Source organism: Mus pahari, unplaced genomic scaffold (genome assembly GCF_900095145.1).
Source record: "Mus pahari unplaced genomic scaffold, PAHARI_EIJ_v1.1 scaffold_10179_1, whole genome shotgun sequence".
Classification (NCBI taxonomy): Eukaryota; Metazoa; Chordata; class Mammalia; order Rodentia; family Muridae; genus Mus; species Mus pahari.
Window position 1 is genome coordinate 29,442 of NW_018393419.1, and position 10,942 is coordinate 40,383.

The 10,942-nt window shown below is 35.8% G+C and overlaps 1 protein-coding gene across 1 annotated transcript in view; it reads right to left on the reverse strand.

Annotated features, from left to right (window-relative positions):
* Nucleotides 1-10,284, reverse strand: part of LOC110315524 (tear acid lipase-like protein) — a 12,412-nt gene extending 2,128 nt beyond the window's left edge. The window contains exons 1-7 of the mRNA XM_021189561.1: nucleotides 10,183-10,284; nucleotides 9,857-9,972; nucleotides 8,545-8,745; nucleotides 7,492-7,601; nucleotides 5,475-5,611; nucleotides 3,445-3,585; nucleotides 1,240-1,311 (exon numbers count right to left, since the gene is read on the reverse strand). Coding sequence (XP_021045220.1) covers nucleotides 1,240-1,311; nucleotides 3,445-3,585; nucleotides 5,475-5,611; nucleotides 7,492-7,601; nucleotides 8,545-8,745; nucleotides 9,857-9,972; nucleotides 10,183-10,284 — 879 coding nt within the window. The remainder of the gene's footprint in view (nucleotides 1-1,239; nucleotides 1,312-3,444; nucleotides 3,586-5,474; nucleotides 5,612-7,491; nucleotides 7,602-8,544; nucleotides 8,746-9,856; nucleotides 9,973-10,182) is intronic.
* Nucleotides 10,285-10,942: the final 658 nt, after the last annotated feature.

Consider the following 10,942-nt stretch of genomic DNA (forward strand, 5'->3'; position numbering starts at 1 on the left):
GTGTGTGTGTGTGTGTGTGTGTGTGTGTGTGTTGAGACAGGGTTTCTCTGTATAGCTCTGCCTGTCCTGGAACTCACTGTGTAGACCAGGCTGGCTTTGAACTCAGAAATCCACCTGCCTCTGTCTCCCAAGTGCTGGGATTAAAGGCGTGCACCACCATTCCCTGCTTTGTTTTAGTTTTTAAAACATAAGGATTGAGTGTTTCATTGCAATCCATTCTTCATGCCTTTCTACACAACTTTTCAGAATGTTCAAATTCTGGGACTATGGAGCTATGATCAACAGACTGCTGTAGCCAAGGTAATATTGTGACATGTTTGTTGACCTATGACACAGGTCATTCTAATGATTCTGGAACAGTTGAGCCAAATATTTTCATCAAATGAGTGCAGAGAAAATTCAAAAACACATATCACCCATTTCATTAAAAAAATATGTATCAGTGAATTAAGGAAAAATTACAAATAAGGGGATATATATTCTTGATCATAAGTATCAGCTTACATCATGGCAATAGCCTTATGAGATCATTTTTAACTTTATTCTACATTGCTGCCTTGGGAAACATGTTTTTTTTAATGCATGAAGAAATATTTCATAATTTATGCCTATACCTCAAAGGTACCCAAAATGTCTGCTTTCATTAATACCCGATACTTGCTAAAATTACTGTTAGTTTTGGATAAAATACATTTGTACTAGACTTCTGTATTTTAAAATGTAAATATATTTACGTCCATAGAATATACACTGTTCAATAATCCTGTCTGTGACATCCTGCTCCAATGCCAATCTTCTATATGCTTTGTGGTCAAGAGCTTCTGGACTGGGCTGGGGTCGTAGCCTCAGCTTCCCTGGAGGCCAGCTTCAGGAATGGCCCCCAAATAAGACCCTGTGGATCCAGCCAAACAGGCTTCCCAGATTTTTAAGAGAAAAGTTACTGATTAAGAGATAAAGGGATGGAACAATTCCTTTCCATAATTATTGTTTGACTATAGAGATGTGTTTCCTCTTGGCAATGAAGACAATTATATTCATAGATAGATAGATAGATAGATAGATAGATAGATAGATAGATATAGATATAGATAGATACATATATAGATACATATCTCTCTATATATATGCTTCTTTATCATCATCGTCATCACCATCATTATAAGATAGAGAATTGCCAAGTCTTATCAAGATGGGAAGATTGCAAACAAAAGAAAGTATTGTAGCACAGAAAAAGTTTACCTGAGAAAAATGAAGTATACTTTGAACTGAAGTTCCTGTTGGAATATGTGCAATATATACATCAAGACGACTCTGGGAAATAGGAAAACAATAAGTGTCTTTTATAAGAGTGTGAAAATTTAAAATAGTACTGTATAACTGAATTACTTATCTGATTCAAATCTTTCCTCTATCAATTAAAAGGAAAGACTAGATTTTTACCACAGAAAGAAGCTAAGTATTTTTTTATATGATAGTATTTTGTGTAGATAATCTATTTGGAAAAAAAGCATTAATATTACAGGGCTATTGAAAAGACTTGGGGTAACTCTATCCAAACAAGTGAAAGATCTGTATGAAAATAACTTGAAGTCTCTTAAGAAAGAAATGGAACATCTCAGAAAATGGAAAGATCTCCCACACCCCACGGATTGGCAGCATTAATATATTAAAAATGGCCATCCTACCAAAGGCAATCTACAGATTCAGTTCAATCCCTACAAAAATTCGAATACAATTCTTAACAATAAAATAATGGCTGGGGGAATCACCATCCCTGAACTCAAGTTTACTACAGAGTAAACATGATAAAAAGTACATGACACTGGTATGAAGAAAGACACTTTGATCAAGGGAACAGAATTAAAGACTCAGAAAAAACCACACTCATGGACACCGGATCTTTGACAATGATGCCAAAAATATGCAGCAGGGAACAAAAGCATCATTAATAACTGGTGCTAATCTAACTGGCTGTCTGTATGTAGAAAAATGAAAATAGACCCATATTTGTCACCTTGTATAAAGCTCAATTCCAAGTGGATCAAGGACCTCAACATAAAACCTGATACACTGAATCTAGTAGAAGGGGATGTGGGAAAGGGCCTTGAACTCATTGGCATAGGGGGAAATTTCCTAATCAGAACTCATTCTTATGACTCATTCTTTAATATCAAGAATTGATAAATGACCTCAGGAAACTGGAAAGCTTTTGTAAGGCAAAGGACACATACAATAAGACAAATTGGCAACCTACAGATTGGAAAAATGTCTTCACTAACACCACATCTGAGAGAGGACTACTATATATATATATATATCTCAAGAAGTTAACTACCACAAATCCAAACAACCTAATCAAAACAATTGTAGACAACTAAACCAAGAATTAACACCAGAGAAATTTCAAATGTGTGAGAAGCATCTTAAGAAATGTTCAAAGTCCTTAGTGATCAGTGAAATGATGCAAACTGTGATATCATAGATGAAATGCCCTACAATGGGGAGAAGGAACTTTTAGAGCCCACCTCCAGAAGAAAGTAAGGTCATCAAGTGATGAATGGGATTGCTATCCCAGAGTCAAAACTGACCCATAATTGTTCCTGTCCAAAAGAACTGCAGGAATGTTCATGGAGAAGTGTCCGAGGAAAAGTAGGTCAAGCAACAGGACCAAAGTGGAATCCAGCTCAAGGTGGGGTCCCAAGGCCTTACACTATTACTGAGGCTATGGTGAGCTCACAAAAAGGGATCTAGCATGGCCTCCCTCCAGGAGACCCAATAAGCAGCTGAAAGAGTCTGATGCAGATATTTGCACCCAACTAATGTATAAAAGCTACTGACAACTGTGGTTGAATTAGAGATGGCTAAAAGAAGGTGATTAGGAGGGCAACCCTTTAGGGGAACCAGCAGTCTCAGTTAATCTGCACCTCAAGATCTCTCAAACATTGGGCCACCAAACTGGCAGCATACACCAGCAGATATGAAGACCCCAACACATTTACAGCAGAGGACTGCCCAGTCTGGGTTCAATCAGATATGATGCACATAACCCTCAAGGGATAGAAGACCCCAGGGACTTTAGAGGTCAGTTGGCATGGTGGGGCTAGGGGTGGGGACATTCTCATGGAGACATTGCTTGTGAAGGATGTATGGGATGTGTCCGGGATGGGGAATAAAATCTGGAGTTTTAAATGAATGAATGAATGAATGAATGAATGAATGAATGAATAATTTAAATTCATGGTACCCAGATAGTCATCCACATATGATACAGTTGGATTTTATAGCCATATTTATAACTTTGTAAATTATGCCATAGCTTATCATATTTACTATTCATAGGTTAAGACATTCTATACAATGTGAACAAATGCTTTTCACTTTTAATGTTTACCTCACCAACCATTATTAGAAAAACATTTACCTGAAGACAAAAATCACACATACCTCATTTAAATTCTGGGAGTTGTATCCGAACATCAGAGTAAAAAGATTATTACATGCTGCAATTTTCTTCGAGGGGCAGAAGAACAAAAGGATATTTTTTTCATCTGACTTGGTGAATACATCCTTTTTACCAAACAGAATCTGAAAATGATATATTTAAATAGTATCTCTGAGACTTTGTCCACTAAGAAACAAGGACAGAATGAATTTGAGTAACAAAATAAAACTTTAACGTACTGATAAAGTTACCTGGTTTTCCTCACTATTAAGTTTTATGCCTCCTAATTCAGACAACCTAAAACAGTTCTTTTCAGCTCTACCAGAATACTTTGGTGAATAATGAATTATCTTAGATGGTGGAGATTATCTATGCCATTATGTAAATGTGCAAGCATTGTGGCTTTTCACATATCAAAATTTTTAAGTCTATACCTGTAATGAATGTATTTTAATTTATGTTAGCTATAAATGCATCAAATAATGAAGAAACTAATCTCTAAAAGTTAGATATGTGGCAAAAATATTATTTTAAATTATTATATATGAAAAATAATGAAAAAGAACATTCATGACATTTAAGTGTGTTTTGTAATATTTATTTATGTGTGATACAGTGCATACATGACACTTCAGGAGTCAGGTCTCTCCTTTCAGTATGTGGGGATCAGAGGATGAACTCAGGTTACCAGGCACAACTACAAGTTGACACATTGCCACTATGTCATCTTAACAGTTCAGTGTATGGCAAGAGTGTCTATCAAAGTTAAACAAACAAAAACAAAAAACAAACAAACAAAAGTATGACATCACAAACCAGTTGTAGAAGGGAAGTAAGGAATAAAAGCCCCAAATGACAATGAATATAGGGATTTGATAAAACAGCACAGAATGCAACTGGCTTCTAACATGTTATTTGTGCGTATACAGATGAATGAATAACATTCATCATGCAATGTTTCTAACATTCTCACAGAGATGCAAGCACACACACGTGCACACACATAGAACAACCACCCACACAGACATGTCCAGGTATACATAACTGTACCAAACACAAAATGAAGAGGATTTGATCTCTAGAGGAGTCACCCACTTGATCTTTAGAACTGACATAAAGGTTATCGTGGAGATTAATATGCCACTAGTGCACTCTAGAACTAAAATAGGACAAGAGAGTTTGAAAAACATTTAGAAAATAGTTTCCTCTGTTTGATATCTCTGATTTCATACTGTTAATACTTGTCATATATGAGAATGTAACAGGTGGCAATTTTATCTGTTTTAGAGAGTGTATATACATAAAAGTATATAAATAATAAACTCAGAAAACTATTATTTATGAATAATCAGGAGCAACTTCTTTAATAAACATAATGATGCTGATTCATTATAAATGGATTGCCCTGTTATAAATGCAAGTAAAATCCAAACTAAGTGTAACTCCATCTCAGAACTCTAGATGGCTCCCTATTAGAAATAGACAAAATGAAGATAAGAATGCAGAAGTGTTCTCAGTAGACAAAACCAGGAATCCAACTTTAAAGCTCCTCTGCAACCTAAATATTTATAATTAATGTATACTTCAGAACTCTGTACAAGATGCAATTAATGTGACTTTTTAAAAAATGGGGAAATGAAATACGTTACAGTTCAGAAGATGGAAAGCAAAAAGTAGTTATAAGGGGAAAAGCTTTCACTCACTTTAGTGACATTTCAATCAGAAACCTTTAAAAAATACACATGGAGCATCTGTATGAGAAAATTTATTGATAAAGGTTTCCGTAGATAGCAAAAGCAAGTGAGAAAAAGAAAAAAAAAAAGATTCATGGTCAACTGGTGGATGACAGGACTCAACATCTTGGAAAATGCAGGACCAGCTATGGAAGAGCTGTGTGGGGCCACCAGGGTGCTGAGCAGAGAGGCAGCATGGCCTGTCTCAGCATCTCTTCTCTTCAACTGGGTACCACTTCTATTTCTGAAAACTATACCTAACTGACATATCCAAGCTGTTGTTAGAAGGTGTTACAAACCTTGAACAGCATTGGGTCAACATATGCAACTAAGTGAAAGAAACCTCTCAGATTCTTGGTCAGCACAACAGGGGCCAGGGCAAAGTTGGTTTTGATCTTCTGGGCCAGTTGTGGGTTTGTTGCAAATGCCCCATAGGCTGAAAGAAAACAAGAGAATAGATTACTTCCAGGTATTTTCCCTTGTTCAAAGTTCTATGCATTTTTAGTCTCAACTAAGACTACAGGTGCACTTTTTGACATACTTCAGTCTTCGAGCAGGTGATTTTCTGATTCACCTGGAAGCACAGAACCTGGTTACTTTCTTTCAGTTCCATTCAATATGGCTCTCATTTTTCTAGTCACTGTGAAAAGATTTGTTTGCTTAACTAGACATTCAATAACTTAGTGTGTTGTTGCACTATCAAAAAAGGGGAAAATCTAAAAAAAAAAAAAAAAATCAGTATTTCCCAATTGGTAATTAATCTCTCACACTTTTGAAGTCCTCAGTGTTACATTTTTATTATATTGATCTTTTAATTTGTTTTTCTTTTGTGGTTTGCATGGAAGACCTGTAAACACCAATTGCTTGGGAGATTTGTGTAGCCTATTTCCAAACAATGATTACCTCATTAAATTTCAACTTAATTTTTTTTAACCATACAAACCTTCTGCAGTAACTTTGTATGGATATGCCCCTTTTGTGGCTGGGAAATGATGTTCATGGCTTCTTAGGAGTCCTTCCTAAAATCCCAGCCTCCATTGTGGTGTGTGTGTGTGTATGTGTGTGTGTGTGTGTGTGTGTGTGTGTGTGTGTGTGTGTGTGTGTGATATAATGTGAGCAACATAATCAAATTATAGTTTACCACTGCCAGGAAAACTCTTAGGAAATACCATTCCATATCTAGTGTTTTCTCCCTGAGGACCTTTGATCTCAGGGGACATTAGTAACATGCGGAGACATTATTGCATGTTACAACTCAAAGAAAATGAGGGCATTTATTCCTGTCTAGTCAATAGACAGTCTAGGTACCCTTTATCATCATACAATGACTCTCCTGCGAGAGAAAACAAAAAATATAAGGGTCACTGCTATTGATCCCACACCTTCCCTCGATGGACTGTGAGATGTAGGAGATGTACGTTTCTTTAGTGTACTAAGCACATTGTAGCTAATAGTCATTAAAGTAGTAAGGACAGTGTACTTTCAGAGGAGAAGGGGGCAGCTTGTCAGGAAGGGCTGTGTTTGATGGGACTGGGAAAGGGGATATGTAAAGTGAATAAACAAATAAATTAAGGGAAAAAACACTGTATTTCATTTAAAGTGGCATGCATTTTGATTGGAAATATTTTCCCACGTAACATACGGTTCAGAAATGAGTTGTTTCTTTCTTATATTCAGAATGAGTAAATTAGCATGCCCCAGAGCAGTCCAGTACAGTACTACTCAAAGCTCTGTGGATGCTCACTCGGTCTTCTGCACTTGAATGCTCTGAGTGCCCACATGAATTAAGTAAACAAACAAACAAATAAGAAAAATAAGATTACTAAATAGATACATAAATTAATTAAAAACAGTATGTCTATATCAATTTTCCTTTAAGAAAGCAGTTAAGGATTTAAAACAGTGCATATTAAAGGTAGCTTTGGAAAGTGCAGTGAATTATCTATCTTTTATGGAGGAAATTATAAAGATTAAAGAAAAAAAAGTGACAATTTTTCTTTCTTTTATTTTAAAAAAGTGTAGCCAGGTACAGTTGCCCAGGGCTGTAATCTCAGCCTCTGAGATGGGCAATCAATAATTTCATGGCTGAGGCTGGACTGCTACATAACAAGTCCCTGTATCAGACAAAGGAAACATGACTGTCTGATAACAAATTAAACCACTGTAACAACTGGATTTTGAATTTCTGGCTAATCTAAATGCTTCTACATACTAAAAAGATGTCATTCCTAAAACTGAAATTAATGCTAAAGAATATTTGTGTGGTTTGTGAAAAAATTTTACAAAGTGTTCAGACTTCAGTCTCTCTCCACATACCAAGATAGACGCCCTGGGAATGGCCAATATAGTAAAGTTGTGCTTGTCCTGTCTTGTTCAAAATGAAATCAATGGTGGCTGGGAGGTCATTTGCTATTTGTTCATCAAGACTACATAAGACAAAAACGGAGATGGTCAGTAAAGTGGGTAAATACCAAAAAAGGAAAACAGGAAGAACTTTTAGAAAACAGGAACATGTTTCACAATGATCATCTGACATTTTGTGACAGAAATGAATCTTAATTATTTTGTTTTATTTATTCCTTCCCGATTAGGTTTTCATAAAAAGAAGAGAAGCCACAGCAAAAGAAAAATATACAGTTGATTAGAATTTGGGTCTATAATTATTAAACAGTATATACAGAACATGAACAACTTTGTATTCAAATATACTTCAGTGAAATATCTTCTAAATAATAAGATGAAGTAGCAAAGTGATTAGTAGTTTCAAGTAAATAGATATACATAAAAGATATATAAATTTTAATTTTTATCTTAAACTAAATTAATATATTAATTTTAGGCAAGCCTTTTACCTATCACCCTTTAAAAATATTATTCAAGGACCTGGAGAGGTCTGAATTCTTCAAGACACTTACTGCTCTAAATAACAGCTCACAAACAATTAAACTCCAGCTCCAGCAAGATAGATACAAATCCTGTGACCTCCTCACTCACATATATGAACACACATGCATACATAGTGCACAGGAAGGCAAGAACACATAAAGTAGACACGTACACAGACATATACTAATGCACACACACACACTATACACATGCAGACATACACAGACACTGAGACATATACATCACAAACACACATACACTGATATACAGGCACGCACACACACATAAACACACAGCTCTACACACACACTACACACATACAGATATACACAGATACAAACTAAAATAAAGACTCAAAATATTCATTATTTATGACATTTTAGTGGCATTCTTTTGGTTAAGCTGAGTAAATATGTGACAACTTAAAAACATTAAAGACTGTTTGAAGGAAAATGTACTAGCATAAAAAATCTTTTCTATTACCTGAAAGCCCAGAATTCTTCAGAATCTGGGTCTAGGTGCACATGTTTCCTGGCATTGTTAGTGCCCCTGCTGTTCCCCAGCCACACATCAAAGCCAGCATCTGCCAGAAGGAAGGCTGGGGAGTTACTGGGAGGGTCAAGAACCCAGTAATCAGCAGATACAGGCAATCCATGCTGCAAATACACGACTGGCTTTGTGGCTGTAAAGAAAACAAAAAGTATTTATTATTTATTACTGGGTTTTATGAATGCAAAATAATGTAGCACATTATATTTCAATGTATTGCCCTGCAATTTCCTCATGTTTACACCCTCCTTCATCTTCTTAACACCTATCTCCTCCTGGGAAATATTTGATTGATAATGTAAACTTGAGTCACCATAATACTCTTTTATTTGGGGTTTACTTTGATATTTCTGACTAGTGTTTTTTTTTTTGTTGTTGTTGTTGTTTTTGGTTTGTGGCATCATCTCAGCATATAGTCCTAATTGGCCTGAAACTTGTTGTTCAGACCAGCATTACTGTGAACCCTCACAGATGCACATATTCATGCCTCCCCAGTGCTGTGATTAAAGCCACCAAGATTGGTTTTGTGGTTTTTGGTTTTGGGTTTCTATTTTTTTGTTTGTTTGTTTTAGTTGTTGTTGATTTATATTGTTCTTGTTGTTTGTTTTATTTTGTATTGTTTTGTAAGCTTATTTATTTATCATAGTGCATTTTTAATCCAAATAGAGGTACCAACAGCTAGCTGTTCTCATTTGATAGCCATAAATATCACTCATTTTCCTTTGAGTAAAATAATCACTAAACTCATAGAGACACTTTCTTCTTCCTGCTCCTCATGGAGTAAATATGAGTTTCCCTACTAAAAGTTTTCAGTTTATAAAATATCCAAGCAAAAGATAATGTGCAGAATATTTAATAAACACTTCTACCAACAAGTCCTTGAACATTTAGATACTGAATCAGAATGAATCATTTTCACCTTTCATCAAGAATGTTATATTGAATTCTCAGAACAGTAACTCAAGCATTGCAGCATTACAAGAATTATATTCAAAGCTAGAAGTTCTTGGCCATTACAGCAGGAGTTCTGAGCTTTTATTCTGCACAGAAATATAAATTAACTTGGCAGATGGGGCTTTTTCTTCTAATAACATCAACTCCAATGGCAGGAGTCATACAGGACAGAAGCCTAGCTTTGCATGTGAAATGAAGGGTGGTCTGGGGAGTCAACAGGAGGGGTAAATAATGGAAGGTTTTCCATCGCATGCCTTTAACTCCGAGCACTTTTTGTCACTCACTGTTGTATGAATCCCTTCTTTCATTCCTCCCATATGGAATCCTGAAAATTAAGAGGAGGTAACCATCCTTAGTCATAACTTCATGTTCTTCACTTTCATAGCCCCAACGGGAAATTATTTCAGTCTAAATGCAGAAGAGAAAACATATTACCTTTTATTAGTTTAGTCACCTGAACACTTTTATGATTCTCCACTAAATTTTCATTATAGAATATAGTAATGTGCTTTATGTAAAGAGAAATTCCAAATTATCATATGTAAGCATTTGGAAATGAAGCAGGAAAGGGATTGAGGCAAATCTTTGAAAGTATGTTGATTAATGGGAATAGCTTACAGCATTCATGTCAGCTTCAGGATTCTTCGGTTTGGCTTCCAAAACACAAAATATACTTCCAATTGCATGAACAAAACACATTGTTCTTAATAGCCTCCACATTTAAACCTGCTGGGAAATATATATTAGCATTAATATAATAAACTACATGCTGCCAAGTAAACTCATGTTATCAGATATACATTGTTCATCTGCCACCTTACATACTCGAAAGTTCGTCATATCTTCTAAGACTCAGAAATGCATCTGCATTTTAAAAAAGACAACTAGATGAAATGGAAAGTAATTGTCAACAGTATTAAAAAAAACACCTTTCTGGATCTTGTCTTAACTTAATCAAGAAAATTATTTGGTTTCTTCAACAAAACTGATACACACATTCATCTGAAACCGTTTACAAATCTATCCCAACAGAATAAAGTTGGGAAGAACAATAGAGCAACCATACAGGGTTTGAAAGAAGCCAGGTGGGATGAACAGTCTCATGGAAGCAGCCATGTGGCTCCAAGGAACCAATGTAGTCCCTACTGCCAACATGGTCTTCTTTTGATGAATAGTAACACCAGACACAATCCACAGATGTTTTCATATCTTTTCATAGACATACTTTAAAGAAAACACAAATACTAGTGTGGGGAGCTGCCCTCACATTCGCCATTACAAGATGGCGCTGATGTCCTGTGCTCTAACAAACAAACAAGGCAGCTGCGCATGTGCTGGGTAGATTTCCATTCCCTTGTGCCCTGCCTTTCCCGTGGCG